The sequence below is a fragment of the Sceloporus occidentalis genome, unplaced genomic scaffold (genome assembly GCF_023333645.1).
Source record: "Sceloporus occidentalis isolate IW3139 unplaced genomic scaffold, rSceOcc1.0.p SCAF_2, whole genome shotgun sequence".
Classification (NCBI taxonomy): Eukaryota; Metazoa; Chordata; class Lepidosauria; order Squamata; family Phrynosomatidae; genus Sceloporus; species Sceloporus occidentalis.
This window is the reverse complement of record NW_028316982.1, coordinates 263041473-263066528: the sequence shown is the minus strand read 5'-3', so window position 1 is coordinate 263066528 and position 25056 is coordinate 263041473. Positions and strand designations below refer to the sequence as shown.

The 25056-nt window shown below is 42.9% G+C and overlaps 3 protein-coding genes across 12 annotated transcripts in view; 2 read left to right on the top strand and 1 right to left on the bottom strand.

The window, feature by feature from the left end:
• The window catches only part of DLG2 (discs large MAGUK scaffold protein 2), a 1248672-nt gene extending 1248262 nt beyond the window's left edge, over positions 1-410 (bottom strand). For all 9 annotated transcript variants that reach the window (XM_089512900.1, XM_089512903.1, XM_089512905.1 and 6 more), the window contains exon 1: positions 327-410. In XM_089512900.1, coding sequence (XP_089369026.1) covers positions 327-345 — 19 coding nt within the window. In that variant the 5' untranslated portion in view covers positions 346-410. The remainder of the gene's footprint in view (positions 1-326) is intronic.
• Positions 411-7597: 7187 nt separating this feature from the next.
• The window catches only part of TMEM126A (transmembrane protein 126A), a 21185-nt gene continuing 3726 nt past the window's right edge, over positions 7598-25056 (top strand). The window contains exons 1-3 of one of the 2 annotated variants that reach the window (XM_089512924.1): positions 7598-7761; positions 15568-15636; positions 21619-21744. In XM_089512924.1, coding sequence (XP_089369050.1) covers positions 21635-21744 — 110 coding nt within the window. In that variant the 5' untranslated portion in view covers positions 7598-7761; positions 15568-15636; positions 21619-21634. The remainder of the gene's footprint in view (positions 7762-15567; positions 15637-21618; positions 21745-25056) is intronic. The other variant, XM_089512923.1, reaches the window with a different exon arrangement.
• On the top strand, positions 13506-14661 carry LOC149320090 (coiled-coil domain-containing protein 89-like). Its single transcript, XM_089508272.1, has one exon. The coding sequence runs from the start codon at positions 13547-13549 to the stop codon at positions 14627-14629; it is 1083 nt and encodes a 360-aa protein (XP_089364398.1). The 5' UTR covers positions 13506-13546; the 3' UTR covers positions 14630-14661.

Here is a 25056-nt window from a genome sequence, read left to right as displayed (position 1 = left end):
CACTGGGGTTATTTCACCACATATGTTAACTACAAATTTCCTTTCCATCCTCCCTGCCTCAGTACTAAAAAGACAAAAAAAATGTTTTGAGAAATAAAAAACTGAGATCAAAACAAGATTTGCAAACAGTTTCAAGTGATGCACCACCCCCGCTTTGTATTCAGACACAAATGCATGAAAAGCTTCTATTCAGTCTCTCCCCAGAAAAACAAACAACAATTTCATTCTCCCGTTCAAATGCTTTTAATGTAAAATTGCATGTATATGAAATCCATTTTATGAAAAAAGACAGACAAAAAAATGAGATAGGAAGCTTCATAGCCCACCTTTCTTCTTGACTGGCATGCTTGCTGTTATTTCTGGCACAGGATGCACGTTCTTATCTACCGGTATCAAGAGAGTCCTGCTGGGATTGTCTTGTGAGGTCAGAAATTTGTCATCCAATTCAAAACACTTACACAGTTCAGCTTAGAAACAGAGCTCGACTATCTTCATTTTCCACAGCGGCACTCAGTTTTCTCCCATTCAAAAACTCCCAACACTGCCCATGAAACAGCAAGAGGGAAGGGGAAAAAAGTTTAGGGAATTTTTGCCAGAGGAGTTGTCAAAATCTGTAAAATATTTCCCAGTCTATAAAAATATACAAGAGATAACATCCGTCAGCCTACAAAATGGTATAAGAATCCCTCTCGATAGCAAAGGGTATTTTTTGTTCCAAAAATAGAAATTAGGTGAACATAGGAAATACATTTAAGGCACAGTCCAAGTCTTGGCAGTCCTAATAATCCACTTCATCACATTCTGGCATCACCTAATCTTAAAACCAGTTCTCATATAATCCAAACAAAATTTCTGAAGAAGACAGAAGCAGTTCAAAGGGACTTTTCCCCCTGCTCTCTGCATTCACAGGTTTTACCAGTTAGCTACAATACTGGGGACACACAACAGTCTTCTGTGCACTGCGGGGGAAACGGTCCAGGTTTCACTTCGGTACCCAAACAGCAGTCACTTTCATTTTTATTTTCTCCACCCAGCCTTCTGGCCTTTAATGTTCCTCTGATCCTCAGCTGTATTAAGCCCAAGAGGATTGAAAGCAATCCCTTGAATGGAATTATTAAAGTGACAGTGCTATTCACAGGGCAGTCTGGTGGCGCAGACGCTTGTGCACTGGAGTCATTGACTTCTTGCCATTTCGCTCTTTGCTCAGCAGCAGCTGCCTAATGAGAGAGGAGCAAAGTTCTTAGAAGAGCTTCCCAAAATGTTGTGCAGAGAGGCAGGAATATTAATGGAGAACAAAAGAGGGCATGAAGTCAGTCCAGAGCTTCTGTGCTTGCTGGCACAGCTGGTTGGCCTCACCATAACCTCCAGTTTTCCTGCAGAAACAAACAAACAAACAAAAAAACATAACACAGTGACAGTGTTTTTCCCCCTCTCTACAGTGCTGAAAACAAAGGATCAAAGTGCAATTTAGTCTACAAATGTTTCCCTTTAGGCATATAAAGCTGCATTGCAATTGTCTTCTTTATAGGGTAAAAATTCTGCTTAACAAGGGGATTTTTTTTAACCTGGTCTTAAACACTGCTTCATATGGATTCTGTTGGAAAGCAGACACAAACCTATATTTCTGCCTTGACATAAATATAACTCTGTGTTCTCATAAAATAGTAGTGTTATCACAACCTGAGGGTATTACTGTTTTTTTCATAAAGGAATAACGGCCTTTATTTAGGTGAAGGAGAACTGAACCTAAAACTGTTTTACATGAAGAATGAAGTTGCATTCGATGTTGCAGGCAATCAAGAACACAAATGTGAACTGTTTTCTTTAGATGCTCTTGTTAAGCAAGGTAACAATTAAAAACAGCACAGAAATCCTGAAATATGGATTCTGCAGAAACAGCAGGAAAAAAACAAAACTGAAAAAAACAAGAAGTCAACAAGAGGGATGGCCAAGAGTAGAACAAAGGTACAGCGTAGCAGTGGAAGAATTAGATCCAGTAATGGGATTCATTTAAGGAGTCCTGTTAATAAGAAAATAATATGAAACAATGTGAAGTCGAAGGCTTTCATGGCCAGCATCCATAGTTTTTGGTGGGTTTTTCGGGCTATGAATTATTATTATTATTATCGTTTATTTATAAAGTGCTGTAAATTTACACAGCGCTGTACATACAATCTTTTTAATTGGACGGTTCCCTGCCCTCAGGCTTACAATCTAAAAAGACACGACACAAAAGGAAAAGGGAGTAGTGGTGGGGAAGGGGATGAGGTCCAGCACTCTTCTCTACCTCCAAGGCCTGGACCAAGGCAGATGGACTGGAGGGAGGGCTTGGCTTCTTGGACCTAGCCTGCCTCTCTTCCCCTCAAGATGGAGGATGAAGGGAGGGCTTGTCTTCTTCCAGGCAGACAGTTGAAGATCTGAAGATGCCAGCCACAGCTGCTGGCAAAACGTCAGGAATAAACTCTTCTAGAACATGGCCTCATAGCCCCCCAAAAATCACCAAAAACGATAATATGAAACAGTTACTTAAAAGCCAAGTCTGAAAGGTAGAAATTCTAACAAATTTGGAAGAGGTAACTAAGAGAGAGTGAGCCAGTGTAGTGTTTTGAGCACTGGACTACAACTCTGGAGAACAAGGTTCAGGTCCCCGCTCAGTCAAGGAAACTCACTGGATGACCTTGGGCAAGTCACATTCTCTCAGCCTCAGAGGAAGACAAAGGCAAAAACCCCTCTGAACAAATCTTCCCCAAAAAGCCCATGACAGATTCTCTTTAGGTCACCACAATTTAAAGGTACATAACAACAACAATTGAAAGAGATGGATTGGAGTCACTGTCCACTTAAAAGCTTATGTCAATGGAAAAACTGATTCCCAATGAAAAGGAAGTTATTATGGGTTCTCTGAAGATCCCATCCAGCTCAGGCAGTAGCAGGAAGAGGGGACTCCAAAGACCATTACAGTTCATGAAACACAGTTTATGTTTTAGGATTTAGGCTGCTAATATGGTATCAGTGATAAAGGATAACTATAACCAGATGTGGGAGAATTCAAGATATAGCCGTGTTAGGCTGTAGAACCAGCATGTAGTGAGATCTTGTAGCACCTTTGAAACTAACTAAAGAAAGAAATTGGCAGCTTGAGCTTTCATATACTTAAGTCTACTTCCTCAATCTGAATGTTATCTTGCCTCATGTGATCTCTTCCAAACTGCATCTGTATGTATCTCTCTACATACTATAACAAGATGTGTTAGTGTGCTATAGGGCGTGAAGAAGTGAATAATATATAACGTCATAAGTTGTATTTAATAAGATTTTATTTGTTATTAATGACAGCTTTGCCAACTGATTGTTTGCTGTTGCCAAAGCTACCATGAATTAAAACTTAAAACCCCAAAACAGTCTTTATTCATAAACAATAGTGGGGAAAGATCTAGTAAAGACCCTCATGGCAGCAATATCTTGGGAAGAATGTGGGAAAGCATCTGTGTTTGCAGCTATGCAGACAAGGGAAAGCCTAGGGATGCAATTCAGGGTGGGATTACAATGGTATGTACAGGGAGAGCAGTCACATAAACTAGGAGGTTGAATAAAAGGTGTGTTTAGGAAGGTAATATAGAAACAAGAAAGTGAATCAAAATAATTGTAGGGAAAGAACAGCATTGAGTGAAGGTGCAGAAAGCTAGATGAAGGAGCATGTAGTAAAGGAGACTGGATGCAGCCTTAATAAGGATTTACACCATGAAGCCAAACAGCAAACTACAGACTTGGTTTGCTTGAAATCTTCTTTTTGTCTTTGTCTTATCCTCTACTTCAAGATCAGCACAGGATCAGGGACTTATGGCCTTGAGGTATAGCCAGGCATCTATACAGGACAGAATACTGGCAGACCCCTGCGTTTGGGGAAGAAGCAAAGAGAAGACAGGAGTCGGATCTGAACCAGCAAATAAGAAAATAGAAGTATGAAGGGAATTTGCTCAGATGTCAGAAGTTCAGAGCCTGGGAAGCAATAAGGCAGGTGATGGCAGCCTGAACGCTGGGATCATGTAGGAGCGACACAAGCAAATACAGTTGTCCCTCCATATTCACTAGGGTTAGGGGAACAAGACCCCTGTGAATATGGAAAAACCGCAAATAACAAAAACACTGTTTTTACCTGAGAGGACACCTCTCTAGGAATCTCTAGGTCCTCCAGTGCAACTCTGTGGTCAATGTCCAACATACACTGACCATAGAATGGCACTGGAGTAGCTACAAATGGACTTTCAGTGCAACTTTTAGTTAAAGTTGACCACAGAGTTGCACTGGAGGACCTGGACAGTCCTAGAGAGAACATATTAATGAAATCCATGAATAATCAAATCCACAAATATCAAAGCTGCAAATATGGAGGGATGACTGTAGTGTGTTTGTAACAAATAAGGTCAGAGAACTGAGCAAAGTACAGAAATCTAAAGAGATCCTAAAAGAGAAGATAAATGCAAAAAGTACCTAATGCTGTGAGCTGGTAGCAGAAAGAAACTGAGGGGAGGAAGCGTCATCCTTTATAAGAGAGACTAAAAAGGTTGTGAGAAAAAATCAAAAAGGCAATGTTAAACACAATCAGATATATGCCTCTGGATGAAGTGTTTTTAGGGAGATCCATAAAAGCACAGCAAGAGACACAGCCTAGGTATAGAGACAGGTTGGCTTCTTTTGAACCACGTGTTTAGGGATGCATGAAATTGTTTGCATACAAAGTGGGCTAAGATATGTAACAGCAGTGGGCTGAAGTCAAGGCAATATCCTGTTATTGTTGTTGTGGTGGGGTGCCTTCAAGTTGCTTCTGACTTATGGCAACCCTATCTCGGGGTCTTGGCAACATTTGTTCAGAAGGGGTTTGCCTTTGCCTTCCTCTAAGGCTGAGAGAGTGTGACTTGCCCAAAAGGATTCAAACCGTGGTTGCAAGCCCCAGCTCAAACTAGTATAACACACTGGCTCTTGGTCAATGTCTGCCTCCCTCAATAGTGCCAAGCTGCTGCTGCTAACCCTGAAGCATAAGCAGCCTTGAGGAAAATGCTAGAGACCAAAAGTTTCTGGCAGGGCACAGGGAAAGGGGTTATGGAAAGAAAGAGAATAGGGCTAGGAATTATAGCCACCCTTCCTTGCTAGAAACAGCTCCTGATGTTGACGCAATGGGATACAGTCATGTGAGCGGGTGATGGAGATGAGCCACCAAGGAGCGCCAGAGAGAAAACAAGTGATGTGGCAGAAAACTCACAGGTGTGGGAGTAGAGGACAGGGGTCTGGCAGGATTCATGTGGGGAGAGGGCGAATAAAATGGGACAGGGAAATTATTGGGGTGAACTATTAATACATCAGAAGAGTGAATGGGAAGGGAGAGGGATGATGAAACGTTCATCACAGTGGGAGGTGGGGAGAGAAGAGACATGATAATCGGTATCCATGAGCAGACAGAGAGCAGGTGCAAGGGATGAACAGAAAAAAGATAAATAATAATAACAACAACAACAACAACAACAATAGTAATGACAATAATGCATTTCTTATCTCCCCAAGGCAGGTTACAACATAGATTAAAATACAATATGGTTTGAGCATTGGACACACCAGGGTTTGAATCCTGGCTTGGCCATGGAAATCCACTTGGGTGACCATGAGCAAGTCATGATCTCTCAGCCTCAGAGGGTGGCAATGGTAACCCTCCCATCTGAAGAAATGTGCCAAGAAAACTCTACAATAGGTTTGCATTGGGGTTGTCATAAGTCAGAAATGACTTGAAGGCGCACAACAACGACATAACTAATAGCATAAAACCGTTTAATCACGTAAGTTAAAATACATAAACCTAAGATTAAAAATAGCATCAAGCAAGCAGACCAGTGATGAGAAGAGCTTACCAAATGGCAGGATGGGAAGAGAAGACAAGCAGAGTTGGGTATGGGAAAGGGGTCGGAGGGGGGATGCTTGGGGGGGAATTTTAGATTATTTTAACCCATTACTTGTGGGTACTTTACTTAAGGGATGTCCAATAATGAATGGAGGGAAGCAATGAAACTGGGAACGAAGATGAAGGGGACTCCAAGGCAGATATAAATGAATACCTTAAAAGGGTTCCCTACATGGTTTGGGTCTAGGTTACCCACAGGATCACCTCCTCCAATATAATCCACCCCATACACTCAGGTCCTCTGGCCGACATTTACTCCAGTCAGCCAAGACTAGGTTGGCAACTGTCAGCCAGAGGATCTTTTCTTCAGCCGCCCCTAGACTCCGGAAGGACCTGCCGGAGAGATCTGGCAGCTGAATACGCTCTCCAGATTTAAAACAGCACTGAAGACCAGTCTCTTCCAGCAGACTTTTCCAGACGGTTTTTGAATTGTGAATTTTAAGTGTGGTCTGTTTTTAAAAAGTGTCGGTCTTATTTGTCCATTCAAATTGCTGCATGTTTTAATTAATTCATTTTTAATTGAAGTGGTGGACTGTTGGTTTGTTGTAGTGATATGAGCATTGGACCAGGACACTGGGAGACTAGGGTTCGAATCCCAGCTCGACCATGGAAACCCACTGGGCGGTTTTGGGCAAGTCACACTCTCTCAGCCAAGAAACCCCCATAACAGGGTTTGCCTTAGGATTGCCGTAAGTCAGAGATGACTTCAAGGCACACAACAACAACAACAACAACAACAACAACATTGTTGATTTGTGGTTTTTCCCTGCCTCAATCTGTTAGGAGAGGTAAGAAATTATTATTACTACTACAGTACTACTACTGTTACTTTGCATTTGTTCTCTGCCCTGATCCATGAGGAGAAGTCAGTAAGAAATCATCATTATCATCATCATCATCATCATCATTATTATTACAGAACTACTACTTTGTTTTTGCTCCTGCCTCAATCCATGGGGAGAGGAGGTAAGAAATAATAATAATAATAATAATAATAATAATAATAATAAATGTCTGGTTCTTCCCCACCTTGGTCCATGGGGAGAACTGGGTAAGAAACAGACATTATTGCTGTTGTTGTTGTTGTTGTTGTTGTTGTTGCTATCAGCAGCAGCAGCAGCAGCACCATCATCATCCCTTCCAAGGGCCACCAAAAGAAGAGCGGCTCCTGTGTCTGTATATCTAAGTCGCTGGAAGTACACGCGTGTCTGTGAGGGGCGCGTTCAGACGAGCAAGACTAAACCCGTGTCTAAAAGGGAGGGAAGAAGAAGAAGAACCTAAGGGGGAACCAGAACCATATGGCCCCTATGGCTATTGCAACCACCACCACCACCATTGCCCCCAGTAATATCCCCCAGTCATCCCAGTCAGGGAGTATTATCATGATCATTATTACCCCGCGGGCTGCTGCGCCCCCATCGAGGAGGAAGAGGAGGCTCCGTGGTCCCCAGTCGAAGCGCTCAAAGATGCTGCTAATGATGCTGCCTCAGCCGCCACCGCCGCCATCTCCGCCCCTCCCTCCTTCGCCATAGCAACCGTCCCCTTTGATTGACACCTTCCCTCAGGCCAGGGCCCGCCCCTCACGCTCTGAGCCAATGGGAAGCTTCCCCCGCAGGTGCACGGGCCAATGGGAGGGCAGAACGGGAAGGGAGCGGTCATGTGACCGGCTCAAGATGGCGGCGCCCAGTGGGAAGGGCGAGTGAGCGGGTTTTGAGGCGGAAGCGACCTCAAACGATACAGAACCGCTATCGAAACGGGGGGAAAAGGAATCAGGAATAAAGACACATCGGGAGACTGGTATTTAACTGGAGGTGGGTAGTGTCCAGGTTGGGAGTCCCAATTGTTGAAGGTCATGGGTGGGGACCTTTATTGTTATTATTATTTTATAGCTGTATGGCGTCTGATAGAGTTAAATGTAAACCCTTGAAGGAATAGCATTGGGGGTGGCTGGGACATATTCCAGCCAAACATTGGACCTTATCACACGTAGGTCCTCTGTGTTTCCTTGCCAAAAATGGTTAAAGTGGTGGCATCCCAGAAAAGCGATCCTATTTGCTATTGGTTATCACACACAGAGAGCACAACAAGGGGTTAAATGCACATTAAAGTGGGCCCAATGCGAATTTGGCTATCAAAAGGGAACAAACAAATCGTCATTGCCTGCATAGAAATACCTTCTCTGCACATGCTCCAAAGTGTCATTTCCACAAGTATATACACACACACATGCTCAGGGGAGGAGAGGGGGATCCTGTTTGCCACAGAAGCCCCAAAAGGTGTTTCAGAGAAAGGCAGAATGAGGCTGCCCTCTGCAAACTCCTAAAACCACACACAAAGACACACACACACACACACACACATACAAGAGAGAGAAAGGAGAGGGCTGGGTGCATAAACCTGTTCGGTTCCAGCGAGGGCTGATACTCCCCAATGCCCTCCTTTTCCAGGGCATGTCCCCCCTTTCTCCTTCCTGTCTGGGAGGACTTCCAAAGCGCCCTCCCTCTGCCTTCTCCCACCAGCTCTGCCCTTCATTAGAGGCTCTGTTAGAGGAGGAGAGAACAGGGCAATGAGGGAAGCGTGTGTGTATCCCTTTAAGAAGTCTCTCCCAGGGACAGCAAGGCAGCTTGCGGAATCAGAAAACTGGACGCATCTGGAGGCTTGGATTTTCACACAGCAGCCATTACATGAGAGTAATCAATTCGCAAGCAAAATGGAAATGCAAATCCAATAGTTTTGCAAATTTACTTATTTCCTGATTGACCTCACATTCTCCCTGCAATCTCTTCTGATTGCCTGCAGCATCATGTGGAAAGCAGCTGCAAATTTGTCCTTAAGCCCTGGTGACCCTGCATTGCCACCCCTTTAAACTTCCAATTTTGCCCCGTGTGATAACATCCTCTGTTTACTTTAAGGCAGCAGTTCCCAACCTTTGTTGGGCCGCGACCCCCATTTCGGGCGAAAGTCCCACCCACGACCTCCCTCATTGGTTGGGAGGCGAGGAAGGGACGGGACTTTCGACTGCCTACAAGCCCCAGCGGGCTTTGCAGCCGGATGTCCCGCCCCTTCCCAGCCTCCCAACCAATCAGGGAGGCCACCGGGGAAGAAGGAGCGGAACTTCCAGTCGCAAAGGCCGCTGGGGCTTGTAGTCCCGGCCCTCTCGCCTCCTCCTCCTCGCGGGTGCCTTCGAGGGCACCCGCGGGGAGAAGGGGAGGGGAGGAGGCGACCCCAGCCCTTTCTCCTTGCGGTTGCCGGTGCTACCACCGGCACCCGCAGGGAAAAAGGGAGGAGGGGGAGGCAGGGGGGAATCCCAACCTGGCAACCCCCAGGTTGGGAACCCCTGCTTTAAGGGTCTCCTCTTTCCTGTTGAAGTTGTCCAGGTGTTTACGGTTTGTGGATTTCTTTCTTGTAATTCAAGGTTTTGTTGACACTGAGAAGTATTAAAACGGACCTGATGGTAGATTTGTTTAAAAGCTAATTTTTAAGCCCCTTAATTCCTGATCAAATCCAGTTACATGTATACGAAATCACTATACTTGAGAGAAAAAACTCTTCGGTATAGAGATGGTAACCATTAGCACTGCAAGGGGGAATTATGCCATTCAGTGCTGTGGCTCTTTTCCATCTTCCATGGCTCAGTGAATTATAGGCCTGATACAGACAGGCCAAAATAAAGCTGCTTCGAGTCACTTTGGAGGTATGCTGTTTAAATGATGCATGCGTCCTAAGAGTTTGGAAGCCGCCCCAAAGCCACGATCCACTCCTAAGGACTGGAGTGCAGCTTTGGTGCAGCTTCCAGACTCTTAGAATGCATGCATCATTGAAACACCATACCTCCATAGTGACCTGAAGCAGCATTATTTTGGCCTGTCTGTATAGGGCCATAGTCCTGAATTTGCTATCTATATGCGTTTTTGCTTTAAAAGGTGCACCTCACCATGTCTGAATCTTCCACAAGCCAAGTTTTGTTGTCAAACACTTGAGTGTCTTAATGAAACAAAGTAACATCTAGAATGCTTGTGTGTATTATCTTCTTTATATCTATCTGGCTTGCCATAGAGTCTGCTTTTATTTTCACACATAATGTAGAGAGGTATAGGATAAGCTTTGTTTCACGTGGCGCCAATCAAGCATCCTCACTTTGTACTTCATTCATATAGCATTGCTTTGTCAATGCTGTACTGTATCAAAGGTGATATTGACTGTTTAGGACAGGGGTAGGCAACCTTTTTGAGCCGGGGGCCGGGTTGCTGTCCCTCAGACAACTGGGGGGCTGAAGCCAAAAAATAAATAATTAAATAATTTAAAAAAACTAAATGAATAAATAAACCGGGACAAATGTAGGACAAAAATTTCAAATGGAGGACACTTTTCCCTAAAAATTGGAGGACAAGCTAAAAAATTTGCTGATTTTTTAAAAAATGTTAATATAAATGCATGTTTCGGAGGCTTCTATAGACAATTGCCCCCCTTGCCCGCTGCTTGCCCCCCTTGCCTGCCTCTTGCCCCCCCTTGCCCACCTCCACCTGATAGGCCAAAGGCCCCACACCCTCACGCAAGAGGCCAAAGGCTCCAGTGGCAATCGGCGGCAGGACTGGGCTGGGGCCGGTCCCAAGGCCTTGCCGGGCCGCATCCGGCTCGCAGGCCGCAGGTTGCCTACCCCTGGTTTAGGATGTGCAGTCAAGGAATATCATTCAATGAATTTTGCATAAACAACTAATCAAAGCAGTATCACATTCAAATCTGCAAATGGATATAATTTTTTAAAGATGTGTTCCATCTACATCAGTTTCCAACACAAACTTTCTTCTAGTTTTGATTCTAATTTTAGTGGCTCCCCTGGCATTCTGCCCTGATGATTCTTCTTACGGTCATCATGCCAGCTTCTTGCTTTTTCGTAACAATGTCGTGCATCCTGATATCCCATTTAGTTTTCTTTTATTAAGAGAGTGATATTCGTTATCGCCATGATTTCTCAAAGAGAGTTAAAGAGGTTCATAATGAATATTTATTTTTCCTCACTTGGCAACATCTTACTTTCATTCAGCAGCTTGACAAACAGGGAATGACTATTCTCATAAAGTAATATATAGAAAGGAGCTTGTTGTAGATTTCTTTTACTTAGAGAGACCCAGGAGTCATGACTGAAAAGGAAACATAGGTGGGTTACAGACCGCCGAGAAGCGGTGGTCTGGCTCCGCCTCCGCTTGCAGCATTCGGGAACCGCAGCCTTTAAACGGTGTGGCTCCCAGACGCTGCAGAGAAGGAGCGCGGAAATCGCGCTCCTTCTCAGGCCCCGGAAGAGGCGCCGCGAGTGCCAAAGGGCGCACTCGCGGCATCAATTCCGCTGTGCAACGTGCGGATGCAGAGCGTCTGCTACGTCAAAATGGCAGCGGCCGTTCCACACGGCCGCCGCCATTTGTCACAGACTCTGTCCGTGATAAGGTAAGGGGCATCTTACCCTATGCACAATATATTGTGCATTGCATCAGGACACATTGCTCAATGGGATATGTTGCACAATCTGTTTCTAAACCCTTTTTCAAAATGGGACGTCCTAAGAACGTCCTTTATGGCGGCCTGTAACCCGCCATAGTTTATTTAGCTGCAGCACCCCCAGAAGGAAATACATCCAAATTTCTGGAGCACCCAATTCAAAGTAAACCCAGTTTTTATAGTATTTTGAACAAAGAAAACTAGAAATCACACTTCATTGGTTACATTGAATTAAACATTTACACCCCTGTGTATTCATTGGATATCCTAGCATACGTCTCTATGTTATGTGCCTTTAAGTAGTGTCCAACTTATGACAACCATAAGGTGAACCTATCATGTATTGGAAAGACTAGTTTAGAGGGGGCTTGCTTTTGCCTTCCTGTGAGACTGAGGGAGTGTGACTTGTCCAAAGTCACCCAGTGGGTTTCCATCTGGCATCCAGAGTAATTGTCTAATACTCAAACCAATGCACCATTCTGGCTTGAAGCAACAGAAATACTATCTATAGTTTAATTTAAAAAGTTTGCCCCTTATGCTTGGACATAATTGTAAACTGACTTACCACCACGTAAAGATGAATTGTGATGTTGCAGAGCAACAGCAGAGGGGAGCAGAGGGGTAGCTAGCTATGTCTCTGGGACTATTGCAAAAACAGAGCTGGCGGTACGGCCATTGCACTACAGTCCAATGCACAACAGGATATATTGTGCATTGCATCAGGACACATTGCTCAATGGGGTATGTTGCACAATCTGTTTCTAAACCATAAGGAAGAGGTGATAGACCCATTCCTCTCTCTGTTCAAATAAAGAAACAGGAAAAACCTTACCAGAATAAACCACAATGATTAGAAAATAACAGACAGTACAAACCAATTGTCTGACAAAACAGGAATGCCTTCAGCATTGCCCAAGGCCTAGAGAATGGGAAGCAATTAGGCTTTCCAAGGGGGGGAGAGATCCATAATCTCAGACCATTATTGAGGAAGTTTTGGCTATGCCTAATTTATCATAACTTCAAACTATGAATGAGAAGGGCAAATGTGTTTGGGAGGAAGGAATAGAGCCAAGGTCTAATCTACTCTGCAGAAATAATGCAGTTTGACAATGCTTAAATTGCCATGACTCAATCCTGTGGAATTCTGGGATCTGTAGTTGGTTGTATCACCCAAATGTTCGGACAGAGAAGGCTAAGTATCTTACAAAACCCAGAATTCCATAACATTGCAACATGGCAGTTAAAGCACTGTCAAACTGCAATAGTTCTGCAGTGCAGATGCAGCCCTATTAAAGATCCATAATCTTCCCACAATGTGTTCTCAGACAACTTTGCATTGATATTTAGGGTGCATCTACACTCTAGAAATAATACAGTTAGATACCACTGTAATTGCCACGGCTCCATGCCACAGAATCGTGGAATTTGTAGTTTTATCCTTCTCATTGGCAGAGAAGGATAAAGACCTAAGAGTCAGTCTGAATTTATGGAGGCTAAATCTTTTCTAAACCATAAGGAAGAGGTGATAGACCCATTCCTCTTTCTGTTCAAATAATGTTTATTAAGGCGGCAACACAGGAGATTAATATCTTGCCTATAAGACCCTTGTGAATAAAATGCTACCCTGAAGTGTTCAAAACTCAGAATTGAGTGGATCAGTAAAACTTTTGTGTTGTTTATTTTCCATCTATAGATCAGGAAGATGCAATGAGATCTAGAGCAGTGGTTCTCAACCTCTGGATCGCAACCCCTTTGAGGGCCAAACATTTTCACAGCGGTCTCCTAAGAACATTGGAAAACACATATTTCCATCAGAAAACACAAATAATTTTATGTTTAGTGGTCACCACAACATGTGGAACTGTATTAAAGGGTCGCAGCATTAGGAAGGTTAAGAACCACTGGTCTAGAGGCAAAAGTAAAGTGTGTTTGTTCTAGAACGTTCCAGTCTTCCTGGCTTGTGATATCACAGAATTCTTGGAATTTTCCAGCAACTGTCATTTCAGCAGCTGGAACAAATGGTACAAGAGCTCAAAGGTTTTGAATGCTACCTAAAGGAAAGTACGGAGTAGCTTGAATTTAGAGCATCGGGAGTTCCTCAACATGCCTCAGGATGAAGAGGACCCAGAGATGGCCTTTCCCCTCCCAATCCCAGCAGAGGCTGAAGACAATCTAGAGTGGAACATAGGAGAGCCCTTTGAGTCCTTGGAGAAGCTGCAGGGCCTCTCCAGTGGGGAGAAAGGAGAGAAGGCCATGTTGCGTTCACGCATCCATGAACAATCTCAACTGATCTGCATCCTGAAGAAGCGAGCAGATGACCAGCTCTTGCGTTGCAAAGCCCTCGAACAGCTCAACATAGAGCTGGAGGAGATGAGGATGGCAGATGCCCTCAGACTGGAGAATCAGACCCGGCGCATCCAGCAGCTGGAAGAGCGCTTTATGGACTTAGCTGCCAACCATGAGGAGATGATCCATTTCAAAGATGAACACAAACGTCAGAACACACAGCTGAGGGAAGAAAACCGGCGCCTGCGTCAAGAGAACCAAAATCTCTTCAGCCAACCTTTGAAAGAGAAAGAAGCAGAGCTGGCCCGGCTCACTTCTGAGCTGGAGACACTCTCTAAGGAAATGGCGTCTTTAAAGGAAAGTTACAAAGAGGGCAGCCAACGTACTCAAGAACGAGAGAAAAAGTTTCTGGAAGCTCAAAGCCAACAGGCCAGAGTCCATGCTGAGGAAATGAAGTCCTTGGGATGCCAACTGGAAATCTTTAAGGAGAAGCACCATCATGTCACTGAGAAACTGAAACAAGCAGAAAAGCAGCTAAGGGAAACCGATAGCAATGCGCAAACCAGGCTGGAAAAGCTGACTAAAGACAAAGAGGAGTTGCTGAAGTTGGCTATGGATCGAGGCAAGGCGCTGCAGGAAAAGCAATGGGAGATACTGCAACTAGAGAAGAAGGCAGAAGAGATGGAGAAAGCCAAACTGGCAGCTGAACAGCGCTTTGAGACTGAGGCTGCATTGGTAAACAGTAATCTCCGGGTTCGGGACCTTCACCATCAACTGGATGGAGCACAACAAGCCTATGCTGAACTCCAGATGCAGTTTGAAGCTTACAAGAAGCACAGCACAGAGCTGCTTACTAAAGAGAAAGAGTTAAATGCCAAACTGCGCCATTTCATGGCGTAGTCAGTAGGACTTTGTCACCTACTAAGCTTTGTTACTACCAAGGTGTTGTTGTTTCTGTTGTTGTTGTTGTTGTTGTTGTTATATACAGTATTTAAAAGAAAAAAATAAAGCAAGCTTTAATTTTTCAACTGCTGAACACTGCTTTTAAAATTTACTGCTTAGGCTCAGCCTTAGAAGAACCATATTTGTATGAAGACTCCCAAGTTAACAATTCATCTCAGAAAAGTGTTGCACAGAGAAAAGATTATTGTGATTTCTAATTGCCAGATTTCAGGGCCTGGCTGTGATTCTTGTTTTCATCCCCTGGTAGGAGATGAAGGTGCAAATTCTCCATTAGTGGTGGACTCAGCTCCAGGTACCAGAAAACGGCTGTATTTATCTCTCCAGCTCAACTAGTAAAGAGACGCAGCTTCCTACAATTTGCAAGGCGTAACTGATTTGCAACTTGCAAAGACCCTACAGAGGATTTTTTTAAACTTAATTAGCATCCTCTTTCTCTCCCAGTTGTTGTCACACCAGGCTTTGTATCTACATTCTGTCTAGAACAGGGGTAGGCAACCTGCGGCCCGCGGGCCAGATGCGGCCCGGCAAGGCCTTGGGGCCAGCCCCAGCCCGGTCCTGCGGCCGATTGCCGCTGGGGCCTTTGGGGGGCAATTGTCTATAGAAGCTTTAGAAACATGCATTTATACTAACATTTTTTTAAAAAATCAGCAAATTTTTTCGCGTGTCCTCCATTTTTTTAAAAAAGTGTCTTCCATTTGAAAATTTTGTCCTACATTTGTCCTGGTTTATTTATATATTTAAAATTTTTAAAAATATTTAATTATTTATTTTTTGTCTGAGGGACAGCAACCTGGCCCCCAGCTCAAAAAGGTTGCCTACTCCTGGTCTAGAAGCAAGTAGGCTACATTAACTTTTCTTCATCTTGTCTCCCTAAGTGAGAAGAAATACAGTTGGGATGGAGGAAGGGCTTTTCATCTGCTTCTGGGCTAGGCATATACTTGAAGGTATATGTTGTGTTGAATCTTACCAGCATGTATGCTTGCGGGTTTATTTTGAATAGTTCTAGACTCCTTTTTTGCCTGTCAATAGGTGTCCGTGACAACTTGCCGTACTATTGATACAGGTTGAACAGACTTGGGATGCAGAAGCTCTGGTGGAAAAATCAGGCTTATCACTTAGGCCACATCAGTGGAAACCTCATAAATTCCTCTTGTAATCCCAATGCTCCAGTTCAAGGGAGCCTTCTCAGGCTTGTGGGCTTTTGTTTGGTTTTTTAATTGATGTTTTGGTTTTTAATTAAAAATGTATTTGGGATGTGTGGTTTCACATGCAATGAATTGAGAGTTATGTATGTACAATCTTTTCAAGAAAAGTGTAAAATGGAGTGAACCGCTGGCATTTGGTTCCAGGACCCCCAGTGAATACCAAAATGAGTAGCTGCTTAAATCCTATTATATACAGTGGCATAGTAAAATGGTTGTTGTTGTTTTGTGCCTTCAAGTCCTCTATGATTTATGCTGACCCTAAAGCAAACCTTCCATGAGATTTTCTTGGCAAGATTTTTTCAGAGGAGGTTTGCCATGAATGGTGTCCCTTATATAAAATGGCAAAATCAAGGTTTGCTGTTAGGAATTTTTTTGCATGCGGGGGTACTTTCAAGCTGTAGATTGTGGAATCCGTGGATACAGAATCCGTGGATAAAAAGAGCCACCTGAAATTAAATGTATGCATCAAAGTAATGGCAAGCCACAGATAATTTAATGCACTTGACTGATGTACAGTATATTGAGACTTACCTCACCATATAAAGGGTAATACTGTTTTTCATGAGTTGCTTGATGGGAAAATGTTTATATAGAAGCTCTAACTAGATATGTCCAGTCATATGATTTACATCACATCAGGTCATTTCCAGTTTAATCGGTCACAGGATGGTGGGTATTTCTGTTTTTGGCATGATTTGTTCAGAGAGGGATTGCCATTGTCTTCCTCTGAGGCTTAGGGAGTGTGATTTGCCCAAAGTCACCTAGTAGGTTTCCATGGCAGACCAGGGATTTGAACCCTAGTCTTCAGAGTCCCACCCCATCCTTGCAGCCTTATACCATAACAAGACTTATCTTCACTGGGCCTACCCTACAGGAAGTGTGAAGAAACTCTTTTCTATGAATCCCATCCTGGGAGAAAGGAGGGATAGAAATCCAGTAACTAAATAAAAATAAATATGTGGTTAAGAATCCTGTGTAATCAGGGTTCAGATGGAAAGCTAGCACATGTAGAGCATGCTCTCCTCTTCATCCCTTTCCCCACAAATGCTGGAAGGGTGGTCTTTTTCCCCATGCAAGATTATTTGCATGAACTGAAATCTTGTTGGTGCCATACACCTACATGAGATCTCTTTCCTTTTTGCATGTGGTTGTAAATTTCTGGCTATTGCATATTTCAGTTCCCATGCAGTTGTGAATTTTTGGATGGTGCATAACTATTATTTCTTCAATGCACCGCTTGATTCACTGGGATTGTAGAGATGGCCATTGCATATCTTATGTTACACAGTGGGGCAATAAGCAAGCACGCTGACAGATACGCAACTATGAAACATGGGTATTCAGCAGAAGAGTGGAGCAGTGCAACCAATATTTAACTTCATGTATGCAAACAGCAAGCATTATATAGGATTGTGACCGTGGTATTAAACATCCAAATAAGGCTGTAATTCAGAACAAGTATTTCCCAGTAGAAATTTTATTATATAATTACACCTATAAGGTAGAAGGCCAGTTCTGATGGGAAAGTTGGCAGTTCGAGGCCCAGGTGCTGCATGATGGGGTGAACTCCTGTCACTTGTCCCAGCTCCTGCCAACCTAGCAGTTTGAAAGCATGCAAATGCAAGTAAAATCATAGAACCACAAGGGCCATCCTGTCTAACCCCCTGCCATACAGGAACTCACCATCAAAGCACCCCCATGAATTTCATAGAGTTTTCTTAGATAAATAGGAACCAATTCAGTGAGAAGGTAACAGCATTTTGTGGAGGCATGCTGGCCACATGACCACCAGAGCAGTTCTCAGACATCACTGGCTCTTCGGCTTAGAAACAGAGAGGAGCACCACCCCCTACAGTCGGTTACAGCCAAACATTCATGTCAAGGGACTACATTTACCTTTTTAAGGTAGAAGTAATGACTGTTAAAACTTTTTAAAAGAATGCTGGGGAAAACAAATCAAATATAATGGGATGGATACCTTTGACACTGTGGATGTTGTACTAGATATTATAATTCTTTACCATTGGCCATGCTGGCTAGGGCTGATGGGAGTTTCAGTTAAAATATCTGCAGAACCCTGTTGAGGCTGATGCAAGTTGGAGGACCAAATTTTCTCTACCCCTGCTCCTGAAGAATTTGTGAGGATTTAGTTAAGATTTTTTCCAGTATAAAGTTATAGAAAAGCATGCATGAATGTGTCTCCTGATAGAGCTTATGCAGTAACATAACTAATAGAATCAGAGTTGGAAGAGACGACAAGGACCATCCAGTCCAACCCCCTGCCATGCAGAAACTCACAATCAAAGCATCCCCAACAGATGACCGTCCCGCCTCTGTGTAATGATATCCGAAGAAGGAGACTCCACCACACTCCAAGTGATTGTGTTCCACTGTCAAACAGCTCTTACTGTGAAGAATGTCATCCTAATGTTGAAGTGGAATCTCTTTTCCTGTGATTTGAATCCATTACTTCAGGTCCTAATGTCTGGAGCTGCAGAGAACAAACTTGTTTAATCTTCAGTATGCTATCCTTTCAAATATTTAAATTGAGCTCTATCTTTTTATCTGGTTTAGATTTTCTCCCCTATATCCTTAAGAGGCTTGGGTCTTTTAAGCACATTGGAAAGGAATAGCATATAAAAAAACTGGCTTGCTTTTCATTCTCATAAGAGTTCCACAGAACGCAAATCACACATGGGAGTTCTAATATGATTGCTTACCAATCTGGAAAGCTCTAAATGGGGATGAGACGGATTTGTTAACGATTAGTCTATCAGTGGCTGGTAGTGATGCTATCAACTGTATTGGAGGTAGCATGTCTCCAAATACTACCTGTACTAGTTGCATGCTTCTGATAGCCTTGTGGCCCAGTTGGCTACAGAACTTATGTTCCTGTAAGATTAAGAAACTGGGCTACAGTTCAGAACTGAGATGGGAATAAAATCTGCCCTAGTCACAAGAATCTCATGGGAGGGACAGACTTACTGTCTGATGGTGGACATCTTTACTCTCTCACATATGATTGTCTCCTGTTTAGGCCCTTGTGATATAAGGAATTGTCTGCTCAATACAGAAACATTGACACACACAAACACCCCTTTGATAGAGGCTGGGCAATACGAGTGTTTGCCAAGTTTTACTCATTACAATGGTTTTTTTGTTTGGTTCAATCTTTAGACGAACAAGTCAGACTGCTGGTCCACCTAGCTAAGTAAAGTTATAGAATCATGAAGTTGAAAGAGACCTCAGGAGTATCCAATCTAACCCCATGTTATTCAGGAATATTCAGCAACGATGAAAGCATCCCTGACAGATGGCCATTCAGCCTGTTTAAAAACCTCCAGAGGTTTTTACTCCACCATACTCTGAGTTCCCTCAGAGTGTGTTCCACTGTCAAACAACTCTTACAGTCAGGAAGTTCTTCCTAATGCTGAGGTGGAATCTCTCTTCCTGCAGTTTGAATCTGCTGCTCTGTGTCCTATTCTCTGGAGCAGCAGAAAATAAGCCAGGTCCAGTTCTAGTATGACATGCCCTCAAATATTTAAACATGGCTATCATATCACCTCTTAACCATCTCTCCTCCAGGTTAAACATACCCCATTTCTCTGACTCCTCACAGGGACCTTTCTTGGCTGAAGAGTGGGGTATAAATAAGTATTATTATTATTATTACTTATCATTATTATTATTATTATTATTTCTAGACCTTTCACCATTACCAGACTTTTTACCATTTTGGTCACCATCCTCTGGACATGCTTCAGCTTGTCAACATTCTCAAGTTGGTCCTCTGTAGCTACAGATTCTTTATCCGCAGATTCAACCATCTATGATTTGAAAATATTTTTAATATATGGTTTCCAAAATGCAATCCTTGATTTTGGCATTTTATATAAGGGAGGCCATTTTACTATGCCATTATATTTAATGGGACTTGTGCATCAATGGATTTTGATATCCATTCTGGGTACTGGAACCAAACACCAGCAGACACCAAGGGGCCGCTGTATAAACTGCTCTTTAAGAGAGCCTGGACTTCTATGATTCTATACAGTGGAACACACATCCTATGAGTGTAGTGGAGTCTCCCTCCTTGGAGGTCTTCAAACGGAGGCTAGATGGCCATCTGTCGGAGATGCTTTGATCTGGATTTCCTGCATGGCAGGGGGTTGGACTGGATGGCCCTTGCGGTCTCTTCCAATTCTGTTATTCTATGATTCAGCTCCCAGAATCACAGACTATTGGCCAACATGGCTGAGGCTTCTTGGAGCTGAAGTTCAAAATCTCTTAAAGGGCACAGTTTGGGGACCACTGCTCTAAGGCTTCAGAGAACTTTTTTTTCAGACCTACTTGAAAATAGTAGTCAAGGATCTGAACTATAGTTTTGTAAGCCATTCACTTATATAACTGATATAAGTGAATGGCTTAAGGGGTGAACTTTGACCTCACTGACTGGGTCCACTTGTACAACCTTACCTTTATACCAGATTAAAGTTCACTTATCATAGATCACTGAATTAGAATAATCTGATAATTGTGTCTAGATCAAGAGAAGTAATAGTGTCACTGTATTCTGCTTTGGTCAGGCCCCACCTGGAATATTGTGTCCAGTTCTGGGCACCACAAAACTGGAGCGTGTCCAAAGGAGGGTGACTAAAATGGTGAAGGGTCTGGAAACCATGTCCTATAAGGAAAGACTCAGGGAGCTGGAGATGTTTAGTCTGGAGAAGAAAAGGTTAAGAGGTGATATGATAGCCCTGTTTAAATACTTGAAGGGGTGTCATGTTGAGAAGGGAGCAAGCTTGCTTTCTGCTGCTCCAGAGAACAGGATCTGGAGCAATGGATGCAAGCTCCTGGAAAAGAGATTCCACCTCGACATTAGGAGGAATGTCCTGACAGTAAGGGCTGTTGGACAGTGGAACACACTCCCTCGGAGTGGAGTCTCCCTCCTTGGAGGTCTTTAAACAGAGGCTGGATGGCCATCTGTTGGGGATGCTTTGACGGAGGGTTCCTGCATGACAGAATGGGGTTGGACTGGATGACTCTTGTGGCCTCTTCCAACTCTATGATTCCAGTCCTAAGGACTGGATTGCAGCTTCTGGCCTCTTAAAATGTGTGTGTCATTTAAACAGCTACCTCCAAAGTGACCCAAAGCAGCTTTATTTTGGCCTGTCTGTTTGGACCCGGTCTCCCCACTCCAGTCAGTTTATTTCTCCGATGCCTTTTCTTCATAGCTGTTGTACCTATGGCCTTTTTCCTCCTCCCACCTCTGCCTGGGCCAGTGTAGTGGAGTCTCCTTCCTTAGAGGTCTTTAAACAGAGGCTGGATGGACATACTTTGATTTAGATTTCCTGCATGGCAGGGAGTTGGACTGGATGGCCCTTGCTGTCTCTTCCAACTCTATGATTCTAGTGTACCATGAGGGTTCAGGCCATTATATCCAGGCAAATTAAAAAGCAGACCTACATAGTTGTAGCAAAGCAAATGCATAAAATATCTTCAGGCTATTCTTCTAGTGATCAGTATAATGGTGCTGTTCTTGTTCTGTCTTCTGAATGCCACAGGTACTGAGCTGTTTTTTCATATATTTCTCAATTTTAACAGTTTCATAAATCTCTATGCCTTGGTATGTTTGTTTTAATTGACTGCATTTGTTTTTTATTCTTTCACACCTGCACATGCCTTGTGCACATGCCTTCTCATCTCCTTTTTCTTTCCCAGTGTTCCAGCTACCAAAATGGCAGGAGAGTTTCTTGAACCGGCTGTGGAGAAAAAAGTTAATATTACAAGAAGAAACCGAAGTGAAATCCTGAAAGAGAGGTTTGAACGCCTTCCAGCAGCAGATCAGTGAGTGACAAATCCTAGCATTTAAAATACTTCTGCTAGATAGTTCCCATCTTTAATTTGAAAACCATTCATAAATTTGCAGGGTGGAAGATGGTGTCATTGATTTGTTCCAGAGAAAAATGGGTATTGGAACTCAAACCTTTGCCCAGACTTTGGTGAGGCTTCAAGTACACCTTTCTCTTTGCCTTCTGTTAATTGAAATGGAAATAGTGTTGACCTGGCTAGTGGCAAGCTTGAGATGATGACTATAGGATTGTGAAGCATTGTATGTGCTAAAAGTACTGTTAAAATGATCTGCCAGTTAGTTTTATAACTACTTTTTTTAAAAGCAGGCTATGCAAAACTTCTGTACCTTGCCTTGTTTAAGAACTCATCTTGGTTTTCTATTTGTGTGGAGCCTTTCTGTCAAATCATCTCCAGCTGATGCTGGATTGGATGTCCTAATTTTGGGGGTGGGGTAGGTATCAAGACTGCAATGTTAATAAATAATGTGTTAAGTAACAGAAGATAATGAGAATTTCAAAATATGTAAGAAATCTCCTCTTTCTTTTAATTAAAAAAATCATTCACACAAGACTGCAATGTTAGTTTCCTTCAGTATCAAAAGTAGGGAAGCAAGGTGGGGGGGGGGGAGATACCATTTTTAAAACTGATTATTTTACTGTGATGTTCCTTGGATTATAATCCACATACTTAAATGCACTATCCTTCTGGAAACCTGGTGTTCTCTCGGGCTCACTCTCACAACCAAGCAACCAACCAGCAATTGAAGAAAAACCAAGTAATATCATTGCCTCCTTTCATTTTTATGGCATATGCTTGCATTTTTCTTTGAAAATAATCAAGTTACTTGCATCAGGCTCAAGATACCTCAGAAAGATTTTTGTATTATCATCTGTGCCACTGTGCAAGAACAGGTCTTATACTGTTGTTTGCCTCCATGAGAATCTACTGGGAATGCATGTATTTTCTAGTCAGTAAAGTCCCTCCCACCGTTCCTGAACAGAAGTCCATAAATTCTGTAGCCTTGTTTATATATTACCTTCAGGAGTTGAAAGAGGATGTTTGCTGGCTTTCCAGACAGTTAACCAATTATGCAGTGCTTGTGTTATTTCTTGGTGCTTGGGAGGATTTTTTAAAGAGCTTTTCTTTCCAGACAAAAACTTGGTAGCCTTAGGTTGCAGTCCTATGGGTATTTGGTGAGGCTCTCCAATTTCAGTAGCATTTACCTCCGATATAATGTGCAGAATTATACCTAGGTAGCTAGGTAAAACTGTGGTCATGGTTGTCCCATTACACCCACTGTGACTCTTACAGATTCTATTAATCCATAAGTATCTTCTCATGATAGTGTACAAGAATCTGTCACAAAAGAGACCATATTCCATCAGCTTCAGAGATAAGCTTACTTGAATTGCATGCAGCAGTATGGAAATTCAGTAATGCGCCAGACTGGTAGACGAGCATTCTTTCCTGGAATAGATTTGACAGCTAGAAACACTGTCCAAATTTAAAACAGCACTGAAGGACCAGTCTCTTCCATCAGTCTTATCCAAATAATTATCAATGTAGATGCTAACTTTTAAATGTGTACTGCTTTAAAATGTCTTATTTGTCCTTTTACACTGTTGCATGTTTTAATTAATGTGTTTTAATTGACGATGTTTATAATTGATTTATTGCTTCCCACCTCAATCTACAGGGAGAGGTGGGTAAGAAATGTATTAATTGTTATAGTCAGTCTGAACAGTTAAGAGCACATTATTAAACTTGCTATTTGGCAAAATAGTAATTACTTCAATCACACTGCATTCTAAGTTGCTCTCAAACCATTTCTCCTGTGAATATATTGCTGGAATTTAGCCAAGGTGGGAGTTCGCAGTGGAATCCTCAGAGGCCTGCTAACACAAGTCTACAAGGAACTTCAAAGATTTTTGTTGTCATGTGCCTTCAAATCAACTCCAGCTTATGGCAATGCTATCCTAGTTTTTTCTTGGCATGAGATTGCCACGGACACAGAGAATGTGACTTGCTGATCATGCATTTGAACCCTGGTCTCCAACCACAGCACCACTGGCCCATATTTAGAGGATGAAGTGTAGTGCATATCCAGTTGAAACATCACCATGGAGAAAGTTATCCTGAAAGCTTTACTTGCCTGCATGTCAGCTAAGACTTCTGGTCTCTTGGGACCAGGGAATCTTAGTTATGATTGCCCAATTGCTAACCTCTCTTTCTGGCAGAAGATCTTGTGAATGGCAGATGAACTTAATTCTTTAAGAGAAAGTGGGAAAGGTAGGAAGGTGCAGGCTGCCTGCAGCTCCTGTCATCCCCAGAGGGAGGGGAAATGCCCAAGGGAATTTTTTTTTTTTGCTTTGATGGGGGCCTCCTTTCCATGCAGTGTCCTATTTAACAAGCCTACCCTGTGCCAAAAACATGGTTAACCTGTTATGCCTTTTGGGGGAGGGGGGATTAAACAACCATGGTACATGTGGTTAGTGATTCTGCTTGTCAGTCCGGGATATTTGTTTTTGTCCCCATGATATCCAAGCTGTGGAATCCTGCAAGATGCATCATGTCTATGTTAGAGTGGGCAAAATGTAGGCTTCAAATATTAAGACTGCATTACCCAGCATTCCTCACCATTGGCTATGCTACCTAGCTCTGATGGGAGTTCAGTTAAATATCTGGGAGCCACTTGGACTATTCCCGATCCCTAGAAATGCACTGGGTGAGGTTATTAGGGATATAGTTGCTTACCATCAATGCTGATGACATCTCTATTTCTCTTTATCACCAGAGTCAACAAATCTCTGCAACATTTGAACCAATGTTTGTAATTCGTAAGAAATTACATGAGGGCAAATATATTGAATCTGTATCCAGACAATGCCATGTGGCTACTTCTTAATGTCTGAGAGCTGGATGTGTATTCTATCTTACTTTGGACTGCATGTCCTTTTAATGATTGCTGGCAGAGCTTTGAGTACTCTTTGATCCAGTAGTCACTAAAGGCACAGGTAGCTTGTAGAACTGTAGCCAATATGGCTGGACTAAATATGCCAATTCAGAAGGAGAAGCACTGACTAAGTTTCTTCCAAGTGCAATTCAAGATACAGGTGCTTACCTTTTGAGTATTAGAAGTTTTTAAAGACATATACATTTTCTATGTATATATACATAGGGTTGCTCTTCTCTCTACCAAGCTGCTTGTGACTTCAAACTATTATGGCAAGTTCTTCAAGAAGTACCTCACACATTGACAGGGGAGAATATTAGCTGAGGCCTGCCAGCAATAGAATACCCCAACCA

Bases quoted from the DNA above. Each gene is read 5' to 3' on its own strand.
- LOC149320090 (XM_089508272.1), top strand. From the start codon at position 13,547: ATGCCTCAGGATGAAGAGGACCCAGAGATGGCCTTTCCCCTCCCAATC.